The 27,640-nt window shown below is 43.2% G+C and overlaps 1 protein-coding gene across 3 annotated transcripts in view; it reads left to right on the top strand.

The window, feature by feature from the left end:
- WDR19 (WD repeat domain 19) overlaps positions 1-26,297 on the top strand; it is a 93,771-nt gene extending 67,474 nt beyond the window's left edge. Inside the window, exons 29-37 of one of the 3 annotated variants that reach the window (XM_026455803.1) lie at positions 6,245-6,322; positions 8,174-8,270; positions 10,150-10,274; positions 12,920-13,001; positions 14,791-14,941; positions 16,972-17,095; positions 18,076-18,152; positions 18,464-18,588; positions 25,981-26,297. In XM_026455803.1, coding sequence (XP_026311588.1) covers positions 6,245-6,322; positions 8,174-8,270; positions 10,150-10,274; positions 12,920-13,001; positions 14,791-14,941; positions 16,972-17,095; positions 18,076-18,152; positions 18,464-18,575 — 846 coding nt within the window. In that variant the 3' untranslated portion in view covers positions 18,576-18,588; positions 25,981-26,297. Of the gene's footprint in view, positions 1-3,158; positions 3,607-6,244; positions 6,323-8,173; positions 8,271-10,149; positions 10,275-12,919; positions 13,002-14,790; positions 14,942-16,971; positions 17,096-18,075; positions 18,153-18,463; positions 18,589-25,980 lie in introns of those variants that run through there. The other 2 variants (XR_003309719.1, XM_026455804.1) reach the window with 2 other exon arrangements.
- The last annotated feature ends 1,343 nt before the right edge of the window (positions 26,298-27,640 follow it).

The following is a 27,640-nucleotide window of genomic DNA, read 5'->3' as shown; positions in this document are numbered from 1 at the left end:
TTTCTAATAGCAATTCCTTGATATTGTCAACTATCTAGTTAGGGTTCGAATTTCTTCAGCTCTTGCATAAATGCTTTCATACAGTTGGTTAGTTCACCTTAGTATCAAGACAAGGCTCATGTATTACATTTAGTTTATATGGGCCTTAAGTCTCTTTTAATCTCCCTTCCCCTCACTTCTCTCCTTCTCTCTCTCTCTCTCTCTTCAACTCTATCTCCTAAACACTGCCCGCACATGCATACTTGCTATTTATTTGTTAAGAAAATGGGTCATTTATCCTGAGGAATTTCTGACATTTTGATTTAGCTAATTACATCCTTGTGGTATAATTACCCTGTATTTCCCACTCACTAGTAGTTAAATCTAGATACTTGATCAGATATAGATGATATTTCTGTAAAAGCAACTTCATAGATGGTACCGTGTACTTCCTATTCTCATCACAGCAGTAGGGCCATATCTTTTTTTTTTTTTTTTGAGACAGAGTCTCACTTTGTCGCCCAAGCTGGAGTTCAGTGGTACAATCTTAGCTCACCGCAACCTCTGCCTCCTGGGTTCAAGTGATTCTCCTGCCTCAGCCTCCCCAATAGCTGAGATTACAGATGTGTGCTACCATACCCAACTAATTTTTTTGTATTTTTAGTAGAGTCAGGGTTTCACCATGTTGGGCAGGCTGGTATCAAAATCCTGACCTCAAATGATCTGCCCACTTTGGCCTCCCAAAGTGCTGGGATTAAAGGCATGAGCCACCACACCCAGCCTAGTAGGGCCATATCTTAAATCAACTTGGGCTGCCATAACAAAATACCATAGTCTGGGTGACTTCTGGAGTTTGAGAAGTCCAAGATCAAGGTGCTGGTAATTTGGTTCCTGATGAGGGCTCTCTTCCTGACTTGCAGACAGCAGCCTTCTCACTGTGTCCTCACGTGGCCTTTCCTATACATGTATGCAAGGAGAGAGATTTCTCTCCCTTCCTCTTAAGGCTACAATCTAACCTTAATTACCTCCCAGGGGCTCCATTTCCAAATACCATTACATAAAGGTTGGGGCTTTAACAGATGAATTTGGAGTATGTGGGGACACAAACACTCAGTTCATAGTAGCCCATATTTTTGTGGTCTTTTTTTGTTGTTGTTTCCCAGGCTGGAGTGCAGTGGCATGATCTTGGTTCACTGTAAACCCCACCTCCTGGGTTCAAGTGATTCTTCTGCCTCAACCTCCTGAGTAGCTGGGACTACAGGTGCCCACCTGGCTCCTATGGTTAAAAAAAATTAACCACACCTGGCTAATTTTTTTTTTTTTTCTATTTTTTAGTAGAGACGGATGTTTTACCATGTTGGCCAGGCTGTTCTCAAACTCCTGACCTCCGGTGATTCACCCACCTTGGCCTCCAAAAGTGTTGGGATTACAGGGGAGAGCCACTGCGCCCGGCCTGGTCTCTCTTTTTATGGTGTTAAGATTGATTATTGGGTGTAGGTGTGGTCAACCTGATCAATCTATGATAAGCTTTCCCATCAACTTGTCACCCAATGATTTCAGCAACCATTGATGATTATTACTTAGATCGGGGTATCCAATCTTTTGACTTCCCTGGGCCACACTGGGAGAAGAAGAAGACTTGCCTTTAATTAATAAGTCCAGAAGGGCTCTGATTTGGGTAGTTCAAGTGTCCATCGCAGGATTAATCAACTGGTGGCCACAGGGATGGAATATCATGCCTGGGCAAATTGGGTCAAATTCCCACCACTAGACAAAGTTCAGTAGCCATGGAGATTGGGTCTCTTAAGACATGGAATTTCCACTGGAACTCCATGGTTGAAGTGAAGCAGAAGCATCTCTCAGAAGAGTTGAAGGAATGAATATTAGACAAAATTATGGATGTCCCTTGCAGCTGTCAAATTTCTCTCCTTTCATTAGTATTCTGTAATCCCACAATACTTTCTCATTGTTGTATTTCTAATGGATTTTGTTAAATTTTATTAAGGTCAAGGACATGTAGTCAGTAAAACCAACATATTTGTACTTATTGCTGGGATTACTTCATTCAGACAAGTCCATTCTGAATTTTACTACTGGATTTTTTTTTTCAAGTGCAGCTGCAAATCATTTTATGCTTAAGCTGCAAAACCTCTCGTGGTTCCCCATTGCCTCCACAATTTATTCCCAAATTATCCTTCATGGATCATAAAATCTTAGAAATACCTGGAAGTGAACCAGTCTAACCTCCTTCATTTTGCTGATGGGGAAACTGAGGTACCAGAAGATGATATGACTAACCTACAGACACCCAAATAGAAAGTAATCGATCTGGGACTAAATCCAACGCTTTCTTTCCTTCCCACTTACCTCTTAACACTCCTCTAGGTCAGCAGCCTGTGCTACAACTAAATTGGCCACTTTTTTTTTTTACCCCCTTTTGAGACAGGGTCTCTCTCTGTTGCCCAGGTGGCATGATCACAGCTCACTGCAGCCTTGACCTCCTGGGTTCAAGCAATTCTCCCACCTTAGCCACCCAAGTAGCTGGGACTACAGACATGCCACCACACCTGGCTAATTTTATATTTTTTGTAGAGATGGGTTTTTGCTGTGTTGTCCTGGCTGGTCTTGAACTCCTAGGCTCAAGTGATCCTCCCACCTTGGCCTCCCAAAGTGCTGTGATTACATGTGTGAGCACAGTGCTCAGCCTTAAACTGCCCTCTTTTATTTGAATAGTTCAGGGTTCCCCTTGCTTCGTTCCTTCATTCTTGCGTCTTACACCTAAAACACCCCTACCCCTACACCTCTCATACTCCTACCTAATAAGCCTTTCCTAATCTGTCCTCGAGATGAAATTTCACCCTCCCTAGAATGGTCTAAGTACTTTGAACGTCACTTGCCACTATATAGTAACTCCCTTCAGATTTACAAGTTCCTCAAGGTCCAGAACCCATCTCTTTATAGAGTGTTCAGCACATGGCAGTCACTCAATTAATACTTGTTGAATCGAGCACATGTTGGTCCCTAGCTCAGTGAAAACAGGTGATAACAAGTTTCCTTCCCAGTCTTCCATTTCTTTCTTTCTTTCTTGGGGACCTTCCCCTGGGGGGGGCGGAAATCACTTTTACTCATGTCTTGCATTTTCTCACAATCTGCGCGCTCTTTCACCTGCTGATTCGCAGCCAGAAGCCACACCCCTGAGTTATTGGGTTCACCGTCAAAATGCTTGTGCTTCACCCACCCCCACCCATCCCCTTCCTCGACACCTCAAAGCTGTGAAACACCTCCTTGGTTTATGGAGCGGAAAGGGAAGTACGAGACCCCTCACTGGGAGATGATGGAGAAGGTGGGGCTCACTGGTGTCCCTCAGGTGAGTTGGGAGAGTCCTCCTTACCTCCTTGCACTCAGTTTCTGCCTTCCCCACTCCACGAACTTGCTTGAAAAGGTCCCCACAGATCTCTCACTTGCTAAATATAGAAGTCTCGTGTCAGTCTTCACCCTACTCCATGTTACAGTAACATTTTACCCTATTATACTACATCTTTCTGGACGTTTTTCCCCTCAGAACACTGCATCTTCTGTTCTCCACTTCCTTCTCAGATGGTCCCTTCTCAGCCTCCTTCCCTGGCCCCTCTGCTCCTTCAATGCAAGCGCCCCTCAGCATTCCATCCGCACCCTGCCATGAGTTGCCTTTGCCTGGCCACATCTATTCCCTGCTGGCTCTCCTGTCTGCTTGTCTGTCCTGACACTTCGAGTGTGCTCCACTCTCCCTGGGGACGGCTGCCATTGTTGCTGGTGACAAAAACAATAGGGACAGCCGGGCATGGTGGCTCACAGCTGTAATCCCAGCACTTTGGGAGGCCGAGGTGGGCGAATCACCTGAGGTCAGGAGTTCAAGACCAGCCTGACCAATGTGGAGAAACCCCATCTCTACTAAAAATATAAAATTAGCCGGGAGTAGTGGCATATGCCTGTAATCCCAGCTACTCAGGAGGCTGAGGCAGGAGAATCACTTGAACCTGGGATGCAGAGGTTGTGGTGAGCAGAGATCACACCATTGCACTCCAGCCTGGGCAACAAGAGTGAAACTCCCGTCTAAAAAAAAAAAAATAGGGACACCTATCGAGTGCTGACCCTGCCAGTGGGGAGGCCACATTTTGCATACGTAATAGTGAAAATTACTCAGTGCTTCTCTGAAATTTAAATTTAACTGGGAATGCTGTATTTTTGTTGTCTGTATTTGACAATCCTGTCTACTTGGCACCTGTTCAAGCCATGTACGTGTATTGACTTATTTAATCCTCACAGCAGTTCTGTGAGTTAGGTGCTATTACTGCCCACGTTGAGGCCCCAAGAGTAACCTGCCCAAGATCACACGGGTCTCAAGTAGTGTCACTCAGTTGACCCCCAGCAGGCTGGCTCCATCCAGAGCCTTTGCTTTAACCATTTCTCTGTCCTGGCTTATTCACCCAAAGCCATCCACAGAAGCCATCAAGAGAACAAGCTCTATCATTTATGTCCCAACATCCCTGCTTTACCGAAGTGGCAAGAGCAGAGGTGACACAGATTGGTGAAAGCCTAGCTTTTTCCCCTGATGGTGACCACAGGTGGGGCAGTGTGCAGAAATCCTGCAGCCTGAGAGCCTCTGCACCTGCGGGTTCAGGGCCATCTCTCTATTACTCAAGTCTACTGATTGTATCCTTCCTCTACCGGACAGATAACTTGCAGACTTGTCCTCATACGTCCCCTGAGGTGTAGCAAGCAAGGCCATGTGTTGCTGAGTCCCTAGTGATCATTTCCTCCATTGTCCGGTGGTTTTTCTCATTGTAATGTCATTACCATGACAAGACTGTTCAGTGTTCCTTCCCCTAAGTTGAGCTCCAGCTATGTTTTTTGCTCACTCCTTTTTAATAGACACAGAATTCTGAAGCCTCCTAATTTTGTCAGTAATTCCCTAGTGCTCCCTCTAAATTCCTGACCTTACACATTCTGTTCCTATTAAACTCATACATGCCCATCCTGCAATGTGGTACATTATTTTTCTGGTTCAACACCACCCAATACTTCAATGATTTAACTCACCTTTTTGGAGATGAATTTTTTTTCCTCTTTTTTTTTTTTGAGACAAAGTCTCACGCCATCGCCCAGGCTAGAGTGCAGGGGCAGGATCTCGGCTCACTGCAACCTTCGCCTCCCAGGCTCAAGCCGATTCTCATGCCTCAGCCTCCCAGGTAGCTGAGATTACAAGCATGCACTACCATACCCAGCCAGTTTTTGTATTTTTAGGAGAGACAGGGTCTCATCATGTTGGCCAGACTGGCCTTGAACTCCTGGCCTCAAGTGATCCACCCGCCTCAGCCTCCCACAGTGCTGGGATTACAGGCGTGAGCCACCATGCCGGGCCTGGAGATGACTTTTAAGTAAAGATTTCTAAGCCAGCCTTGTCTCCAGAGCCGTACCTACATTTCAGCTGCTTGCCTTTATCCAGGCTCCTCTGGCTGGGACCCTCACCTCTTTACACTTTCGATGACATGTAGTCATGCGCAAGACCTTTTCCTCAGGGAGCCGCTGCAGAGGAGGGCACCTGGAATGATATCGTTGTGTCAGTGCTTGTGCTTAAGATGCTGTCCTCAAGGTGTCATAGTCATTTATCTTAAAGTTTTTATTAAAACATCCGAGGGCCGAGCACGGTGGCTCACGCCTGTAATCTCAGCACTTTGGGAGGCTGAGGTGAGCAGATCATGAGGTCAGGAGATCAAGACCATCCTGGCCAACATGGTGAAACCCCCGTCTCTACTAAAAATACAAAAATTAGCTGGGTGTGGTGGCGCACGCTTATAGTCCCAGCTACACGAGAGGCTGAGGCAGGAGAATCGCTTGAACCCAGGAGGTGGAGATTGCAGTGAGCCGAGATCGTGCCACTGCACTCCAGCCTGGCAACAGAGCGAGACTCCGTCTCAAAAAATAGTAGTAATAATAAATAAATAAATAAATCCAAAAAGTACATTCTCTGTGCATGTGAAAGAAAATATGGTATTTTGATACAGCAACTAAGAAAAGCTATAGCGTCTAAGGATGGATTTGTATTCATGGAGAATCTAGCAACAAATGAAGAAAGACCCTGATCCTATGTCATATTTCAGGCACTTTACTATAGATACTATTAATGCTTTTTATTCCATCTCCTTAAGCAGAAGATTGTCTTTTTCTCCAGTCTTGCTCGATTTAAGATGGTGAATTTGCTGGGTCTTTCTCTCTTATTAAACAGGTTGGTCAGGCCAAAGATGAACTGCTGACCAATCAGCTGATAGACCACCTCTTGGGGGAAAACGATGGCATGCCTAAGGTACTGAACACGTGGGCTTCATGTGTGTCCTGGATCTCAGTTACAGTTTGATTCTGCCTGTTTTACCCATCATGCTTTTACAACATAGATGTGAAAAATTTTCTCCCTGCCAGTAGTATAGATAAGCTAGACCAGGAGTGTCCAATCTTTTTGCTTCCCTGGGTCACATTGGAAGAAGAAGAATTGTCTTGGGCCACACATAAAATACACTACCAATAGCCAATGAACTAAAAAAAAAAAAAAAAATTGCAAAAAAACTCGTACTGTTTTTTAAAAGTTTACAAATTTGTGTTGGACTGCATTCAAAGCTGTCCAGGGCCACATGTGGCCTGCAGGCCATGGCCAGAGCAAGCTTGATCTAGACAGACCCTGCGTTTTGGAGGATAACATATATTTACTCTTTAAAATGACTTTGCCAACTGTGAGATAGCCATGCCCCTCTAGATAACAATCCTCACCACATGCAATTTTTCTCAGATGTTATAATTTTGTTTGTTCTAGGAACTATGAAAAAAGATCACTGACATTGAAACTATGACCTAGCACTCATCTCTAAAACTCAGAGTGTGCTTTGTTTACATTCCCAACATTATGGAAATTAACAAAATTCAGATTAAGCATAAAGGTAGTTCTCTATAACATAAAATAGAAATAAACTGGCCAGGTGCGGTGGCTCATGCCTGTAATCCCAGCACTTTGGGAGGCAAAGGCGGGTGGATCACTTGAGGTCAGGAGTTGGAGACTAGCCTGGCCAACATGGCGAAACCCCGTCTCTACAAAAAATACAAAAATTAGCCGGGTGTGGTGGCGCATGCCTGTAGTCCTAGCTACTCAGGAGGCTGAGGCAGGAGAATTGCATGAACCCAGAAGGCAGAGGTTGCAGTGAGCTGAGAGATTGTGTCACTCCAGTGAGTGACAGAGTGAGACTCCATCTCAAAAAGAAAAAGTAAGAAAGAAATCATTACAAGCATATTTTCAAAATATGTGACTCACTGTGGCTTCCTACAGAATGTCCATCTTCTCCCAGTCCCGGTGAGGAGAGACTCACATACCTTTGAGAATGCCCCAGACCTCCTTCTTCCCCTGTGCTTTATGTTCAAGGACATTTGCTGGTGAAGAACTCAAGTCACTGATTGGAAGCAAGGGCAATAGCATGTCACCACTGGAGAGGACACTAGTGGTCCCTGAGTCCATTTTCTGCATCTTACAGATAAAGCCACAGAGACCCAGAGCAGCTCAGTTAACTCATCAAAGGATACAGGCCCTTCAGCTGAGTCAGCCACCTCCCATGGTGTCCACTTACTCTAATAATCTGAAAACCAGCATCAGATCTCGCAGCTGTCTAGAGTTGGAATAGGAATGGAAAATGGCCAAAGGCCAAAGAAAATTTTATAGGTCAGAGAAAACTGATATGCATATAAAAATTATTGAAAGTTTGCAAAATTCATGTGTCATGTAAGAATATAGTTTGTTTCCAAGCACATGAGAAATACTCTGTGGAGTAGGGTCAGGAATACAGACTCAGATTCTGTGGTTCAAATCCTGGCTGACCCCCTCCTGTTGTTTCAGCTTCTCATCTGTGAAATCAGGATAACAATAGTGCCTTATTCTCAGGGTGGGTATGAGGTTTTAAATGCATTAGTATTTCTCAAGTACTTAGAATACCACCTGGCCATATTGAGCTCTGAATAAATGTTTAATAAATAAACTAATTCTTTATTCATTGAGTTTTTTAAAGCAGTATCAATTCTCAGTTACTGGCAGATGAATGTGATTCTAACTGAAATACAAAATTTAATCTCCCCTTAGCTAATGAAGAAACTAATGTTTCTATAATGGTTTATATGTCAGGATGCCAAGTACCTGTTCCGCTTGTACATGGCTCTGAAGCAATACCGAGAAGCTGCCCAGACTGCCATCATCATTGCCAGAGAAGAGCAGTCTGCAGGTGGGTCCGTGATACATACGTGTTACTCCCCAAACAGGCAGCAGAATCAAGCCCCAGCCCCTTTTCTGTGTAGGAAAGAGTAGCCCCTACATTTCTAACATAGGCTTGCTTTGAACCCAAAAGACTAAAGAGATGACCATTTCTAGGTTTCAGATGGGGTTAAACAATGGACTGTCCCAGGGGACTGTTTAAATGTAAGAGACTAAGACCGTCTCTTGTCAAGTGCTATTTCCTCTCCTCCCCCACAGCCTCAGAGTTTCTGCCTCATGAATGATGTCTCCTCTCACCCCTCCAGCCCACAACCCCCTTCCTACAGACTCATGGCATTTTCTTCCATTCCCTGTGTTTGGCCTTAACAATATGAGACATTAGGCGATGGAGGGTAATGATGCGGTGCTGTTACGGACCTAGTTCTTTATAATATGCAGAGACTGTTGATAGACTCTTCAGGATGGTTCTGCTCACATGTGCTCTGTCAGTACTTATTGAGTGACAGAATTAGTCTGATATCTTCATTAATTTTTGTGAGCTGATCTTAAATCTTTATAAATGTGGACACAATTTTGGAAAATATGCAGTCAAATAAATCATTACTTTTTTGAGCTTACATTGATCTAACAACACCTTCTTCCTGTCAGATGCGTGCTAGGAGCTCAGGATACAGAGAGAACTGAGCCACAGTTCAGCCCTCAAGGTCACAATTTGATGGGAGAGACAGAAAGTAAATTCAGAGTTGCTGGACAGGGTGACAAGTGCCAGACTAGAAAGAGAAATAGGCTGAAAAGGCACAATTAAAATAAGAGCGACTGCTGGGTTACCCACAGCATCCTGAAGGTTGGGGTAGGGAGAGTTGGAGGATGGAGATGAGAGAAGGCAATGAAAGCTTTAGCTGAGTTTTAAAAGGATGGGGGAGCAGAAGACAGGGGGAGTGGGAGGTGCTGGGAGCCAAAGTGCTGGGATATGGGGAAATGGGGGTGTGGGGAAGTGCTGGGATGAGGAAAACTGCTGGCAAGGCTGAGCATTTACATGCCTGGAGAAGGAAGGGAGGGAAAATCAGGCCAGAAAGGAGCGCAGAGGCCAATCCTGAAGGGCACGAGTCCTCTGCTCAGGAATTTGCACTTACAGGCGTGAGTGGCGCCATTGGAGGGTTTTATGCAGGGGTGTGACCTTAAGATATCTGAGAGTGGATGAAGGCTTGAGGGTTTTCAAAGCATACACTGACATCAGATGTGGGCCCATAGCAATCCTGATGAGCACTACTGCAGAAATAAATGGTGAGAAGCTTTCACAGTGGTCATGGGAAGGGAGGCTGGAACTGGGAGACTGAGAGACTCAGAACTCCATGGCCTGGTGGACTTCAGGGCCAGGGGGGTCCCTGAGGAAGAGTAAGACATCAAGGAGGACACCACCATTTTTCACCAGGGGGACTGGCTAGGTGTTCATAACATCAATTAAAATAGGAAATCTGGCTGGGTGCATTGGCTCACGCCTGTAATCCTGCCACTTTGGGAGGCTGAGGAGGGTGGATTTCTTGAGCCTAGGAGTTTGAGACCAGGCTGGGCAACATGGTGAAAACCTTGTCTCTACAAAAAACACAAAAATTAGCCAGGCATGGGAGGATCACTTAAGCTCAGGAGGCAGAGGTTGCAGTGAACAGAGATTGTGCCCCTGCACTCCAGCCTTGGTGACAGAGCGAGACCCTGTCTCTGATAGACAGACAGACAGATAGATAGGAAATCTGCTGAGTTGCTTTGAATAAGACATTATTAAGCGATTACTAATAACAAGATTAACAAAATCCACTTGTAAGATGGGGGTCCATAGAACGTCCTCAGATTTCACCCTTTGCAGTAATGTAGTTTTACCACCTTTTTTCAAGGCAACTACCGGAATGCACACGATGTTCTTTTCAGTATGTACGCAGAACTGAAATCCCAGAAGATCAGAATTCCCTCCGAGATGGCCACCAACCTCATGATTCTGCACAGCTATATACTAGTGAAGGTGAGGCCCATGGAGTGACTTGGGACATAACCTTCCAGGTGTTTGTCCCCCATTGAGATTTTCTCCAGGCATTCTCCATTGGATTAGAGCGGTTGCCTAGATCTCTGTATTGTTAAGTAACAAAACAAGATACAGAACACTTCTACAATATGCTGCCTTGTGTGGAATGAGGCAAGGGGCAGGAGGCACAGCACCAACTCCAGTGTGGGGACAGGGAGACGAGGGGGACCAGGCTTCCCCATGTGCATCTTCTTATAGTGTGGTGTGTTGTTTTGTTTTGTTTTTGAGGTGGAGTCTTGCTCTGTCGCCCAGGCAGTGGCACGGTCTTGGCTCACTGCAACCTCTGCCTCTCAGGTTCAAGCAATTCTCCTGCCTCAGCCTCCCGAGTAGCTGGGATTACAGGCACACACCACCACACCCAGCTAATTTTTTTGTATTTTTAGTAGAGATGGGGTTTCACCATGTTGGCCAAGCTGGTTTCAAACTCCTGACCTCCCAAAGTGCTAGGATTACAGATGTGAACCACCATGCCCAGCTTTCTTATATTGTTTTGATTTTGAAACATATAAATGTATTACCTGTGCCAGAAAAATAGATTTACTTAAAACATCTTTGTTTATCCAAAACTTGTTAATTTATTTATTCTGTTAGTGGATTTCATAAAATTCCATTGTTTTTTTAAATATTGTTTAGTTTTCATCCAAATATAAAAATAATACATATTCACTAAGGAAGTGTAAAGAACATCAAAAATAATTTTTTAAAAATTCATCCTTTAAGTCCACCGTCCAGATATAACAATTGTTAACACTGTGTTGTATATATTCTTTGTACTTCTATAAATGCATGTTTTTTTACCAAATTGGGATTATGTTTAGTTGTGTATATTGTTTTAAAATCAGTAATTATCAATACAAACAAAAATAGATCCTGCAAACTTCAAGTACTTGTATGTATGATTTACATAAATGAGGCTGGGCATGGTGGCTCACACATGTAATCCCAGAACTTTGGGAGGACATATAATCACAGTACTTTGAGGAGAATCATTTAAGCCCAGGAGTTTGAGGCTGCACTGAGCTATAGTCACACCATGGAACTCTAGCCTGGGCAACAGAGCAAGACCTCAACTCTAGAAAAAGACACAATACAACTTACATAAATGTCACATATATTCATGTGTACATTTATATATATATACATATCTCTGTAAAGATACAGGCAGATCCAACTGACATTTTTTTTCAAATGTTCATTTATGTCACAGTACATCTTTCCATATTAATGCTAAATTGGTTCTCTGACCTGTCCACAAGAGCAGTCATGTTATGAATGATTTATATCCTAATTATTGTCTATATCAGCACTGGCCAGTAGAACTTTCTACAGTGATAGAACTATTCTATATCTGTACTTCTCAATATGGTAGCCACTAACCTGGCTATGGAGCACTTAAAATACAGCTAGTACAGCTGATAAACTACATTTTTAATTGTATATGATTTTAATTTTTAAATAACCTGGCTATGGAGCACTTAAAATACAGCTAGTACAGCTGATAAACTACATTTTTAATTGCATATGATTTTAATTTTTAAATGTAAGTAGCCATACATGACTAATGACTACCACATGAGACTGTACAGGTCTATAATGCTGATTCTAAGGGAAATGCATCTGAAGTTATAACTTGCAACCTCCAAGAGTACTTTTCCCTTCAGAGAGTCAGGAGGACCCTTCTTCCATAAAGAAGGGGGTTGGAAGGAGGAGAGTCTTTCTCAGCTGCAGACATGAGTGGTGATATCAATGTCCTGGGAGCACAGAATCTGGCAAAATGGAGCCTTGGGGAGTGCAGTGGGGGAGGGGAAACACATTGGTGGAAGATGTGGGGCAAAAATTGGAATTCCTGTAAGAGGCCCTCCTGCAACAGAGCTTTCTAGCACCATAAGCCACAGGGGTTCTTCTCTCATCCTTTTCTTTTTCTCTGGCCCCAAGCGTTGGCGTCATTTCACACTCACCCTGCACATTCTCACCAAGTATCAGCAGCCCTGACCCCTCATCTGTCTGCTTCCCTCCTCCCCACCGCCCCACTTTTTGGCCTCCTTATCACCCTTGGATGACTGCAGTGGCTTCATGGCCTAGCCCCTGCTGACTCTCGAGGCTCACCCCATCCTAAATGCACCCCTCAATGTGTCACTGACCCTGCTGGTCCTTGCCTAGTCTCAGGCCTTCCGCCCATCATTGCCCTCTTAGCACAGAGAGGGCCCCTTTCCTTTAGCAGATCATTCTCTTTCTTTCTGCCTGATTCCTGACTCACTCAGCTTTCAGGTCTTACCACAACTTGGTGAAGTTGGTCCCCCAAGAATGGCCAGTAAGAGATAGACTGGGGATTTGAACCCATATCAAGTGGTCTAGGGCAAAGTCAAAAGCAGAGCATAGAGTAGGTGAGGCAGGTGAGGCCATGAAGCCAGGCAGCAGCTGTTGAAGAGAAAAAAGGGAGGGATCTCCAGTGGCATCAGCCAGGAAAGTCTACAAGGATCCCACAGTGACCCTGGGCCATAATCAAGGAGTTATTTAGGGGAACAAAGCATGAATTGGGGATAAATAATGACTATGAGAAGAGTAAAATACGTCATTTGTTTCAGATTCATGTTAAAAATGGAGATCACATGAAAGGGGCTCGCATGCTTATTCGGGTGGCCAACAACATCAGCAAATTTCCATCACGTAAGTACCACTAACCACGCCGCATGCCCCATGCCCCACACTGGCACAGCACCCCTTGTGCAGGCTCCCCAGGCCGCACGCCCCATGCCCCACGCTGGCACGGCACCCCTTGTGCAGGCTCCCCTTGTCACTAACTCGTTTAATTCTCACAGCAGCTCCATGAAGTGGCATGTCAGGGCCCCAAGACCACTCCCAGGTTTGATGATTCTTCACTGGGAGGATTTACAAGAGTCAACACATGATAGTACCAAAGCTGAGATTTACCACAGCAAAAGGATCTGAGGCAAAATGAGCAGAAGGATTCGCGCAAAGGCGAGCAGGTGCAGGCACGGACCTCTAAGAGTCCCTTTCCAGTGGAACACACAGGACGCAAGTTCAGTAACTCCTCCAAGACTGACTTGTACAACATGGCAAAATGTAGAGTGCCAAGAAGCTCATTAGAGACTCAGCAGCCAGGAGTTTTGTTGGGGTGTGGTCATGTAGGCACCCCCTGCCTGGCATGTACCCAGTTTTCCAGGCTCCCAGAGAGCAGGTGTTCAGCATAAACCACATTGTTTGTACAAAGATTTTAGGCACAGTGAGCCACTCATTAGTTCTGGAAATGGTGGGAACCGTCTCCAAATCTATGTTTCAGATGCGAGCCAAGGGTTAGCTGTTCAAGCCTTTCCAAGGATGACAGTCTCAGGCCTGCACACACAAGTACTTTTCTGCACAAACTGGGACAAAAGAAAAGAAACAACAGTTGCCCAAGATCACATTGGCAGCTAATAATAGTCTGACTCTCTGTTCACAAGCACAGTAGGATGTTGCCTCTGAAAAGGCCCCGCTATTCTAAAAGCCATGTCATGATAGCATTCTGAAATAATTAAATCCTGTCACGACAGGGATCAGCAAACTTTTTCTGTAAAGGGCCAGATGTAAAATATTTTAGACTTCGTGAGACATATGGTCTCTGTCACAGCTGCTCAACTCTGCCATGTTCTCATGAATAATACATAAACGAATGGGCATGACTGTGTTTCAGTAGAGATTTATTTTTGGACACAAATGTTAACCACATACACTTTTAACATGTCACAAAAATATTTTTCTTTTGATGTTTTTTCAACCATTTAAAAATGTAAAAATCATTCTTTGCTCATGGGCCATATAAAAAGTCAGAGGGCTGGATTTGGTCCATGGGTCATAACTGGCCAACCCATATTCTCTAAGTGTATTTTTGTCGTCGTCGTTACATGAAAGTCTACCATGCGGGCAAAGTGTTGGATAGGACAAGCACTCTCATGACTGCTGGAGGGAATGGAGATTGGTATGGCATTTCCAGAAAGCAGTATGGCAATTTGTGGTAAGAGTATTTTTTAAAAGGTCCTGTTTTTGAGCCAGTAATTCTGGGTATCTGTCCTGAAGAAAGAATTTGATCCCTGCAGAGAGATTAGTGCCTAAAGTCATTAATCCCCCTAATACTTTTATCAGCAGTCCTGTCAGATGCAAAAAAATATATCTAAGAGGTGTGAAAGGAAACTCATGGTAGTGTTGCCTCAAAGGATGCAGGTCCCAGCGTTACAAGGCAGACATGGTGTAATCAAAGGAAAAGCAATTGATGGGCAGTTAGCCTGACCCCACGGCTACGTACTTTCCTCATTAAACAGATCATATCTGGTTCTTTGCAGAAAAAGCAAAGTTCAGAGGCTATGACCCTGTTTTCCTACAGAACCAGGGTGGAGTCCCGCCTGTATCACTGAGGACAGGAGACACTGTGCCCTTACTGCTCTCCCATTTTCTCTTGCAGACATTGTACCAATCCTGACGTCAACTGTGATTGAGTGTCACAGGGCAGGCCTGAAGAACTCTGCTTTCAGCTTCGCAGCTATGTTGATGAGGCCTGAATACCGCAGCAAAATAGATGCCAAATACAAAAAGAAGATCGAGGGAATGGTCAGGTAGGCAGAGACAGCTATTTCTGCTATCTAATCACATTTCTCAAAGGTATTTCCCAAAATGTAGCTGCCAATGTGCAGGTTCGATAAGAAAACAGCGGGGGGCCAGGTGCAGTGGCTCACGCCTATAATCCCAACACTTTGGGAGGCTGAGGTGGACAAGTCACTTGAGGTCAGGAGTTCAAGACCAGCCTGGCCAATATGATGAAACCCCATCTCTACTAAAAATACAAAAATTGGCTGGGCCTGGTAGCGCACACCTGTAGTCCCAGCTACTCAGGAGGCTGGGGCAGGAGAATCGCTTGAACCTTGGAGGCGGAAGTTGCAGTGAGCCGAGATTGTGCCATTGCACTCCAGCCTGGGCAACAGAGTAAGACTCCATGTCAAAAAAAAAAGGCGAGCATAGCAATTAGGATTGTATTCAGCTCCAAGCAGCAGAAAACCTAACAGCAGCTTGACCAAGTCAGTATTTATTTGACTCATACACAAGGCATCGCAGTCCAGGGCTGGTTTCACTGTGCCTTGATGCCACCAGACCCAGATCCTCCTGTCTTCCAGCTTTGCCATCCATAGCATAGAGGTTTCCTCCTCATGGTGGCAAGACATCTGCCACACCCCCAGACACCATGTCTTCATTCCAGGCAGGAAGAAGTAGGGAAATGAGAAGTCAAAGGGATCTTCTCCTTTTTGCTCAGGAAGGCACCATCCTCAGGACCTTCAGTTTTCACCTCCGTGGCCAGTACTCTGCCTCACAGCACTTAAGGCTGCTAAGTGGAAACAAAGTTCTGCTGGCAAGGAGATGGAGAGAAGCAGCGAACTACGTCTGCCAAAGAGGGATAGAACATCGTGGGCATTCTCTGTGGGAACTTCCTACTCACAGGGCCCACTGCCAGCAGAGACCCCATTTCCAAATCCTATGCAGCCCCAAAAGCCCTTAGGCATATCCCCGCTTCAGAAACGTCAGTAGCCTGCTTTTTCTAAAGGAAAACTAGGAAAAAGTAGCCCTTGCATTTGGAAAAGAAAAAAGTCATTGCAGTCATGGAGTAATTCTAAACAACCACTTATTCAGAGGAGTGATGACATTTGGGGTTCCTGTTCATTACATTATGATGAGACCCAGGTCCCTGAGTCTTGACCCAGACCTTAGCCCAGGGAGATGACTAGGATTGGTAATGACAAATGGAAGCAAATGACACTTCATTGGTAGCTGGACTTGGGAGCCACCCTCATGGCAGAGAGCTCTAAGGTGGATAGGAGTACGTGGAATACTCCTTTTTTTAAGCCTAAGTAGCTTCAGACCAAATCACTCTGACCCAAAATACCTGCTAGCATGGAGAATGGGATGGGGAGAAGGTAACTAGAAAATGCAAGATCATATTTACCCCCGCAGCATAGAATCACACTAGCTGAGGCTCTGGCTGGGAGGAGATGCTAGTCATTCTCTCCCCATGCACAAATGTTTATAGCTATGTGGTCCAATATGGTATCTGCTAGCCATATGTGGCTATTTAAATTTAATTAAAATGGAATAAAAGTTAAAACTTAATTCTTCACACTACCCGTATTTCAAGTGTTCAAATGTGGCTCATGGCTACCATATTAGACAGCACAGAATCCGAACATTTCCATTGTCACAGACAGTTCTATTGGACAGTACTGGTATAACTTTTACCACTTCTGTTACACAAAAGAGAGAGACAGAGGAGAAATACCAAGCTCACCACTCCAGTAGCACAGGAAGAGAGAAGACCACAAGACCTACCCCGTGCTTTCTGCCGTTGAATGTGCTATGAACTCCGGTTCCCAAAGGTGGCCCATGTAACACCCTAGAACCTAACCAATCCTAAGTACTCTTCCTCCTCCCTGGAGTGGATCAAGGGCTACTGTGAGCTTGTAACTATCTCTCTAAGCCCAGAGTCTGACTATGAAGTAGGTGTGTCACGTGTCCCTGGTTTTCCAAATGTGCTTTCTCTTTGCCATCCCCGGTACATGAATAAAACGATATTTTTAATTGACATGATTCTTCCTCACAGGAGACCCGATACATCTGAGATAGAAGAGGCCACGACTCCATGTCCATTCTGCAAATTTCTTCTCCCAGAGTGTGAACTCCTCTGTCCTGGATGTAAAAACAGTATCCCATATTGCATTGCAACAGTGAGTTCCTTTATAGTAATTTCCCTTTCTTTGCATATATATTTGTAACCCATTTGAATATGTCAATATTTTCTTCACTTTTAAAATAATCTTATCCCTCAAATTTCCTGCAACATCTGGCATTTTATTTCGTGGTCAATACAGTTAAAGGTGGTATTCAAAGCAAATAATAATAGTGGAGGCACTATCATTGCAGGGCTGAATAGCGCAGACTCGGGGATCAGACTGTCCCAGGCTCAATCCTCTGCAGCAACACCAACCACAGACTGATGAGCTAACATGTGAAGCCTTGGTGGCATCCTGGCAGGCTGCAGCACTTAATAAGCAGTAGTTTTTATTATTATAATATTGAGACCTAGTGTCAGAGAACTTTAACATATCAGTTTATTTGTAATTCACTGGACTAATTTAAGCTTTATTTTAAAGAAAACTAAATTCAGGTAATGATATCACAAAATTGAAGATTATTCTTCCTTTATACATGAATCTGATAAGCAAAAACCTAGCTTTAGTCCTTTTAATGTCATCTGTTACCCACCTGTGTGAAATAGCAATGATTTTATAATTTAGAGGTCTGACTTATAACTGGAGTTCAATTATTATAATTGAATAACAGGCAGGGCGCAGTGGCTCACACCTGTAATCCTAACACTTTGGGAGGCCGAGGCGGGTGAATCACTTGAGGTCAAGAGTTCAAGACCAGCCTGGCCAACATGGTAAAACCCCATCTCTACTAAAAACACGAAAATTAGCTGGGCGTGGTGGCATGCGCCTGTAGTCCCAGCTGCTTGGGAGTCTGAGGCAGAAGAATCGCTTGAATCCAGGAGGTGGAGGTTGCAGTGAGCTGAGATTGCACCACTGCACTCCAGCCTGGTCAACAAAGCAAGATTCCGTCTCAAAAAAAAAAAAAAAAAAACTTGAATAACGGTGGGAGTTTTTAAAACAAAGATGAATTTAACTCTTAAACATACTGTTTCCAGGGTCGACACATGTTGAAAGATGACTGGACAGTGTGTCCACATTGTGACTTCCCTGCTCTGTACTCAGAATTGAAGATGTAAGTGTGCATCATGTCACCCAGTCTCACAGATTTGTCCAGACACAGGCCTTTCATTCTACTTCTTTTGTTCTGAAGCATCCTTCTGTTTATTTGTGTTCCTAAGGATCTCTAAAGACTCAAATTGTCTTTGAGAATATTATCCTTAAAGAGGATCTTGCATGAGACTGAATAGTTCTGATTCTCAAATTGCATGGTGGACATGTATTAGGAGGTGTAGACAGAAAGTAGTTGTCTTTCTCATTAGAGTAACCCAAAGCTAAAGGAATGTTATATATTTAATTTACTCTGTCTTTCCCTCCCCTAATCAGCATGCTAAACACTGAAAGCACATGTCCTATGTGTTCAGAAAGATTAAATGCTGCTCAACTGAAAAAGATTTCAGACTGTACCCAGTACCTGCGAACGGAGGAGGAACTGTGAGCGGCATGTGCAGGTGAGTGGCAGAGCACCCATGTGCCTTCTGGGCGCAAGGGTCCACAGTGTGTATGCAGCTTTTTTTTTTTTTTTTGAGACGGAGTCTCACTCTGTCTCCCAGGCTGGAGTGTAGTGGCCAGATCTCGGCTCACTGAAAGCTCCGCCTCCTGGGTTTATGCCATTCTCCTGCCTCAGCCTCCCAAGTAACTGGGACTACAGGCACCCACCACCTCGCCCGGCTAGTTTTTCAATATTTTTTAGTAGAGATGGGGTTTCACCATGTTAGCCAGGATGGTCTCAATCTCCTGACCTTGTGATCCACCTGTCTCGGCCTCCCAAAGTGCTGGGATTACAGGCTTGAGCCACCGCGCCTGGTCGCATGCAGCTTTTTACTGTGTGTCGGTATCAACTCCTTTTAGTGCATCATGGAACTTGCCAGATTTGAACAATCTGACAACCACCTTTTGATGTGTTTTTTTTTTAATGCTAAAACGCAAGCATTATTGTCTCCATACAAAGGTTATTTGGCCAAGCAGCATCATTCCTACTAGACCAGATTTTTTCAAATCTCACAGAGGTCTTTTTAATCATGCCATTAAAACTAGAGTCAGCTAATAAAAGGTTTTTTGTTTTGTTTTGTTTTTGTTTTTGTTTTTTAGGGTCTGTGATATAATTCAGGAGAATATATTGTAAAAATGTTGGCTTCCAGAGATTTGGAAATAACCTCCATTTCTTTTTCTTTCCAAGTCCCATTTTTGTCACATGGAAGCTGCACATATTCCTTCTACTTCATTCCATTGGAAGCACTTACTCGTGGCCACACATACTGCAGAGGAAGACAGGGAAATGTAGTCTTTAATTGAGAAGCCAAAAGCCCTGCCAAAACTCAGGATATTCTTTTACCAAAAGGAGAAGTGAAAGTAATTCACCTCTGACACGGCATCTCACACTTAGCCTGGTTAAACAGGAGTCGAGATTCCCCCCACAACCTCTCTGTTTTCCCTTCCTGAGGAAGCGGCAGCTCCATCCAACCAGTTGGACAGGACAGAAACCCTACATGTTATCTAGATTCCTCTCACCCTTAGCCCCCATGAGCAAGGGCTTTCAGGCTATCTCCAGTATATCTGGTTCATGGTTCTCCTGGCTTTTGATTGCACCTGCAAAAACAAAGAGCCTCCAAGGCTGCCCATGAACAGGCCCAACCTCCTCCTCCTGCCTCAGGTCTGATTACTCACATGTTGCAGCCCCACCGGCCTTCTTGCCCTTCCCTGACCGCTCCAAAATGTTTTCCACAGCAATTGCACCCTCTTACATTCCCACCAGCTGCACACAAGCGTTCGTCTCTCTGCTCCACATCCCTGCCAACAGCTGTTGTCTGCCCTTTTTTTTTTTTTTTTTTTTTTAGACAGAGTCTTGCTCTGTTGCCCAGGCTAGAGTGCAGTGGCATGATCTCGGCTCACTGCAACCTCCGCCTCCCAGATTCTGGTGATTCTCATGCCTCTCAGCCCCTGAGTAGCTAGGACTACAGGCATGTGCCACCACGCTTGGCTAACTTTTGTATTTTTAGTAGAGACGGGTAGGTTTCACCATGTTGGCCAGGCTGGTCTCAAACTCCTGACTTCATGTGATTTGCCAGCCTCAACCTCCCAAAGTGCTGGGATTACAGGCATGAGCCACTGCACCCAGCTGGGTGTTTGTCTTTTTATTGTTCAGTTCTAAGAGTTCTTTATATGTTCTAGATACAAGTTCTGTATCATATATATGATTTGGAAGTATTTTCTTGTGGGTTTTTTTTTTCCCCTTTCTTGATCCTTTTTTTTTTTTTTTTTTTTTTTGAGACGGAGTCTCGCTCTGTCGCCCAGGCTGGAGTGCAGTGGCCGCATCTCAGCTCACTGCAAGCTCCGCCTCCTGGGTTTACGCCATTCTCCTGCCTCAGCCTCTCGAATAGATGGGACTACAGGCGCCTGCCACCTCGCCCGGCTAGTTTTTTGAATTTTTTTAGTAGAGACGGGGTTTCACCATGTTAGCCAGGATGGTCTCGATCTCCTGACCTCGTGATCCACCCGTCTCGGCCTCCCAAAGTGCTGGGATTACAGGCTTGAGCCACCGTGCCCGGCCGATCCTTTTTGTTTTTTAATAGAGGCAGGGTCTTGCCACATTGCGCAGGTTGGTCTCGAACTCCTGGGCTCAAACAATCCAACTCCGGCCTCCCAAAGTGCTGGGACTACAGGCATGAGCCACCATGCTCGACTCTGATAGCATTGTTTCATGCACAAGTATTTTATTTTGATGAAGTCCAATTTATCTGTTTGGTTCCCCCCCGCCCTGTGGTTGCTTATGCTTTTGGTATTGTATCAAAAACCATTGCCAGGCTGGGCACAGTGGCTCATGCTTATAATCCCAGTGCTGTGGGAGGCCAGAGTGGTAGGATCACTTGAGCTCAGAAGTTCGAGACCAGCCTGGGCAACATAGTGAGACAGTGTCCCTACAAAAATAAAATAAAATAATTAGCCAGGTATGGTGGCATACACCTGTAGTCCCGTTGCTTGGGAGGCTGAGGCAGGAGATCACTTGAGCCCAGGAGGCTGAGGCTGAAGTGAGCTATGATCAAGCCACTGTACTCCAGCCTGGGCAACAGACTGAGCGAGCCCCTTTGTCTCAAAAAACTAACCAGCCAATCAACTATTGTGTAAACTGGGCACAGTGGCATGCACCTGTTATCCCAGCTACTCAGGAGGCTGAGTCAGGATTGCTTGAGTCCAGGAGTTCAAGACCAGCCTAGGCAACATAGCAAGACCCCATCTCTAAATGAAAACAGTGCCTGCTCCAGGGTCATGAAGATTTGCACCTGTTTCCTTCTAGGAGTTTTGTAGTTATTACTCTTACATGTAGGTCTTTGATCCACTTAGTTTTTGTGTCTGGTGTGAGATAGGGATCCAGCTTCCTTCTTTTGCATGTAGATATCCAGCTGACCTGGCAGAATTTGCCAAAAAGACAAATTTTCCTCATTGACACTGGATTATTGTCAGTCCAGTGGATTATTGTTGTAAGTTTTTTATGTATGTATTCTTTGTCACATATATTTTGCAAATATCACATGCTGTGGCTTCCCATTTATTTTTCTGAGTGGTGTCTTTTGATGAGCAGGTTTTGATTTTGATGAATTATAATTCATTAATTTTTAAATTTGAAATGTTATGGTTGTTGCCTTCTTTGTCCTAAATATATATGTGTGTTTATATATATATATATATTGCCTACTAACAAGTCAGAAACATTTTCCTGTTTTCTTCTAGAAGCTCTAGATCTGCAATTTATCTTGAAATAATTTTTATTTCCAGTGTGAGGAAGGGTTGGATTTTCTTCCCCTCAAATAGATATAAAATGTGGGCCTATTTCTGGACCCTCTCTTCTTTGGCATTGACGTGCTTCTCCCTTATTTTAATACTACACTATTTTGATTACTGTGGCTTTATAGAATCTCTTAAAGTCAGGTATTGTGGATCCTCCAATTTGTCATTTTTTTTTTTTCAAGATTGTTTTGGCTGTTATTCTTTTTATCTTTGTAGACAATTTTAAAATCAGTTTCTCAAATTCTGTTTTAGAAACCTGCTCAAATTATGATTGGGACTTGTATTAAATTTGTTGCTATATAACAAATTATCACAAATTTAGCATCTTAAAACAACACACATTTATTATCTCACAATTTCTATGGTTATGGGTCAGTAGTCTAGGTATGGCTTAGCTGAGTGTTCTCTTCAGGGTCTCACAACGCTATAATCATAGTGTTGGTTGGAGCTGCAATCTTATCTGAAGTCTTTTTCTAGTCTGTTGGGTTTTGTTTTCTTTGGGGACGGTGGGGGAAGATTCTGATCTTTATGGTCAGAGGACTGAAGCCCTTAGCTCCTACAGGCAGTTTCCTGACATGTGACCCTCCCCACAACATGAAACTGCTTCAAGTCCAGTGTAAGATCATCTCTCATATTTACAATCTCTCCCTTCAGGGAAAGTCTGGACCCTATTATAAAGGGTTCACCTGATTAGTGAAGCCCACGACAAACTCTCTTTTGATTAATTCAGAGTCCATTGATTGGGACCTTAACTACATCTGCAAAATTCCTTCATCTCTATCATATAATTAAACCTAATATGGTTATATATTAGGTCATATACACGTCATATCACAAGCCCTGCCCATACTCAAGAGGAAGGTATTACACGGAACAAGTATCACTGGGTATGGGAAATTTAGGGACCATCCTAGAATTCTGCCTATTACAACAGTTACATTGATTCTGTAGATCATTTTGAGAACTGACATCTTTAACAACAGTCTGCCAGTCTGTGAATATGGTATATCTCTACATTTATTTAGATCTTTTTCAATTACTTATCACTATTTTGCAGGGTTTTTTGTTTGTTTTTGAGATGGAGTTTCAACTCTTGTCACCCAGGCCAGAGTGCAATGGTGCAATCTCGGCTCACTGCAACCTCTGCCTCCCAGGTTCAAGCCATTCTCCTGCCTCAGCCCCTTGAGTAGCTAGGATTACAGGCGCCCACCACCATGTCCAGCTAATTTTTGTATTTTTAGTAGAGACGGGGTTTCACCACGTTGGCCAGGCTGGTCTGGAACTCCTGACCTCAGGTGATCCACCCGCCTCAGCCTCCTAAAGTGCTGGGATTACAGGTGTGAGCCACCGTGCCCGGTCTATTTTGCAGTTTTGAATAAAGAAGTCTTTCGTTAAATTTATTTATAATAATTTGGGGAGATTTTAATACTAAATGAAATTTATTTTTTTTCATTTCCTAATTGTTTACATAGGAAAGTGCAGTTAATTTTTATATATTGACCTTGCATCCTGTAACCTTTCTAAATTGACTTATGTCTAGTAGTTGTACTGTAGAATCCTTCAGATTTTCTGTGTAGTCATTTACAAATAAACAAAAAATTTACTCATCTTTCCAATCTTTATAAGTTTTATTTTTCTTCTTATATGCACTGGCTAGGACCTCCTCTACAATGTTGTATAATAGTAGAGTCAACATCCTTGTCTTGTTCTCAGTGTTGGAGGAAGGCATTTAGTATTTCACTATCGTGATGTAAGGTTTTTCAGAGTCTCCTAACAAATTGTGGAAGTTTCTTTCTAGTTTTACTAGGTGACAGATTTTGTCAAATGCTTTTTTTCTATCAATTGAGATGATATGGCTTTTCCCCTTTAATCCATTTATATGGTAAGTTATATTGATTTTCAAGTGTGAAAGCCAACTTTCATTCTGGAGATAAACTCACTTGATCATGATGTATTATCCTAATGCTGGATTATTTTGCTAATATATTGAGAATATTGTGTCTGTGTTCATGAGGGATACTGGTCTGCAGTTTTCCTCTGTTGTGATTCTTTTTTTTCGAGTGTTATCATAAGGCTGAATTTAGGTCTACAATTTTGTTACTTGTTTTTTATTTGTCCTATCCACTTTTTGTTCAGTTCCTCTTGTCTTGCCTTCTATTTGACTAAATATTTTTTCGTATTTCATTTGATTCTTCTATTGACTTTTTACCTATGTCTTTGCAAAATTTTGTACTTGATTAATATCCTATTATATATATATACACACACACACACACACAAATATACATATGTACACATTCTAAATCCTGTAATACAATGATAGAATTTTTCTTTAGTTGTGTCTTTTTAAAGGAAATTATAAAGAAAAAAATACAATGTAGCTTTACATTTACCCACATTTATAATTTCCATGTTATTCTTGCCTGAATCCAAGTTTCCATATGGTATTATTTCCTTTCAGCCTGAAGTACTTCCTTTGACATTTCTCACATGTACAGGTTTGCTGGTGACTTCTTCTCTGTCTTTATTTTCCTTCATTTTTGAGGATATTTTAGCTTGATATGCAATTCTGAGTTTCCTTAAAGCACTTTCACGATTGTCTCCAATATCAAACTTCATTGTTCCCTTGAGTTTACTGGTTTCTTTGTGGCTACATTCAAGGCATTCTTTATTTTTGGTTTCCAGAATTTTGACTATACTTGCCTGGATGTGGTTTTTAAATTTTTTTAACTTAGGATTTCCTAGAATTCTTGAATCTATATATTTTTTCCTCAATTGGGACATTTTGAGCCATTATTTCTTCAAATACTTTCTCTATCCCTTTCCATCTTGTCATTCTGGAACTCCAGTAATATCTGTGACTACTTGATATCTAAAGTCACTAAAGCTCTTTCCTCTTTTTTCTTTGTTCATATTGGGTAGTTTTGATCTATATTCTAGCTCACTGACCTTCTAATTTTTTTTTTTTTTGAGACGGGGTCTCCCTCTGTTGCCTGGGCTGGGGTGCAGGGCCACAATAATTGTTCACTGCAGCCTCAAACTCCTGGGCTCAAATGACCTTCCTGCCTCAGCCTTCCAGGTAGTTAGGACTACAGGCACGTGCCACCTTTTTTTTTTTTTTTAAGAGATGGGGTCTCACTATGTTGCCCAGGCTGGTCTTGAACTCCTGGACTCAAGTGATCCTCTCACCTCAGCCTCCCAAAGTGTTGGGATTACAGGTGTGAGCGACCATTCCTGGCCTTCTAAAGACAAAAAAAAATTCAGATTTTGTCACAAGTTTCTAACTGTTATCTATGGGAAGATTAAACTGCAAGTGGAACCTTGTATTTTTAAAAAACGTCCACAGAACCTCTCCACACACTATCACGGCATTAGATCATGCTTTACAGAAAACTTCAAGGAACCAGACCATGGTACATCATAGCTCCTTGCAGATATGTCTTCACTGAGTTATGATTGTGCACTGTCCTATAGCCAGGCACAGAGCCTGTGCTCCTAGTCCCAGCTACTCAGGAGGCTGAGGCGTGAGGATCACTTGAGCCCAGGAGTTCAGGGCTCTAGGAGACTATGATCATGCCTATGAAGAGCCACAGTAATCCAGCCTGGGCAATGTAACAAGACCCCATCTCCTAGGAAAAAAAAAAAAAGACACACACACACACAGTCACTGTAAGCATCCTTATACAGTGAATACTGGTTGAAGCTGTTGTTCACTGGCTTTTAAACAAATATAACTATTTAATTTCAGGAAAATTTTTCCTACAAATTAATTTCTGAGCACTTGGCATTCGTTCTTCCCAGTGAGGTGGCTGTTATCAGCATCCTTACTTCATTACAAAGGCTCAAGAGCTTGCCCACACAATTTGAGTCAGTTGGCAAGGCTAGTACCGAAACTTGATGCAGATTACAGGCTAGAGATTTCCAACTTGAATGTTTCCTGTTCCACATTCTAGAAACGGGCAAAAAAAAATTCTTTTTAATATGTTTGGCTTTATTACTAAATGCTAGCCATTATTGGAAACGCTTCTAGAGGCATGTGTTCTGTTTGTCCTTTCTAGATACAATGCTCCTGAGAAGACAGCATTTTCCACAGGAGGCTGTTTCCTCCCCTAGTGGATTTAAGAGACGGTCCTTTCTGGATACAGAGAAATGAACCAACAGTGACCACTCCAGGTCGGCACTTCCCCCTTCTGTACAGTGGCAAAATGACGACGTGTAACCTTGCTGTTTATTGTACTTTGTATATTTCCTCTTCAAAGTCTTACACACTCTATCCTCTGCACTGTTAATAGTAACCTATGACATAATTGTAAATATTCAGCTTTTTGATAACTTTTGTATTTTGAAATACTTTAAAATAAAATTGTTGACTAGATATTTTATCTAGATAATAAAATATCTAATCATTTGTGACGTTTTCCTGGATTTGGAGACAGAAAAAGAGATAAAGGTAGCTCTGAAGGACATTGTCAAGTTTGGGCAACACAGATGTAAACAGTGTAAAAAGCTTGAAATGAGAAGTTTATACAAATCACAGCAAGCAGAATCAGCCCAGAAGCAATTGATTAGGAAATCAAAATATAGGAAATTAGGAAAACCAGTCTTGTAAAGAATGAAACTATCAGCTTATATCTGCCAAATCATTCTACTGCATACTACAGAATTCCCATCACAAAATTAAGTCATTTGACTACCCCTGAAAACATACATTATTTGGAATCTTCTCTGAGACTGCGTGAAGATTCTTTCCCCGTATCACCCATACAGCACACACCATCAGTACACACACACACTCTGTCTCTCCAAGGGAGTCCATACTTTTCCCACATCAGTACATGCTTCCTAGGCCATCCAAGGCCAGTCACCAAAGTGAGCAGCTGATAGAAATGAGTCAGGAAGTCAACTGTGAATGAATCCGATGATATTTTACAGTATGGCCCCAGCAACCTGAGCATTACAGTGGTACCCAGGGGCCTAAGCTAGGGCCCAAGGTGCCAGTAATGTTGTATGGCATCAAGTATCCCACCTGCATGATGCTTCCAGCTTTAGGACCTGTCCTTCCCTCCCAATGACCAGCCAGAGAACAGGCCAGAGGCCTTGGCTTTACTAAGTGGTACAAAGTTATTATCATAAAACCTACCCACAGTCCCCTGCTTCCTCTAATATGCCTGGAGGTATATTGTAAGGCTATAGAAATAAGAACCACAGGCACCTAGGACTGTCAGGGTGGGTAGATTCTACTTTGGGAGTTACAGGCCTTAGACTTTCACCCATGAGCATACTCATACTGGAGCTTGTTTAGGAAGCCACTCATCCTAGTACAAATAATCTACCCCATCAATAACTTTAAGAGATCAAACCATGGTGCTACATAACTGCCAACATTTAACAAGATGAAGGATAAAGCTGAATGATTTGTAAGTAACAAAATGGTTGTGCAGGTTTGTTACATATGTATACATGTGCCATGTTGGTGTGCTGCACCCATTAACTCGTCATTTACATTAGGTATATCTCCTAATGCTATCCCTCCCCTTCCCCCCTCCCCACAATAGGACCTGGTGTGTGATGTTCCCCTTCCTGTATCCAAGTGATCTCATTGTTCAATTCCCACCTATGAGTGAGAACATGCGGTGTTTGGTTTTCTGTTCTTGCGATAGTTTGCTGAGAATGATCGTTTCCAGCTGCATCCATGTCCCTACAAAGGACGCAAACTCA

The sequence above is a fragment of the Piliocolobus tephrosceles genome, chromosome 3 (genome assembly GCF_002776525.5).
Source record: "Piliocolobus tephrosceles isolate RC106 chromosome 3, ASM277652v3, whole genome shotgun sequence".
Taxonomy (NCBI): Eukaryota; Metazoa; Chordata; class Mammalia; order Primates; family Cercopithecidae; genus Piliocolobus; species Piliocolobus tephrosceles.
The sequence above is the reverse complement of the archived record's forward strand: the minus strand, read 5'-3'. Positions and strand labels throughout refer to the sequence as shown.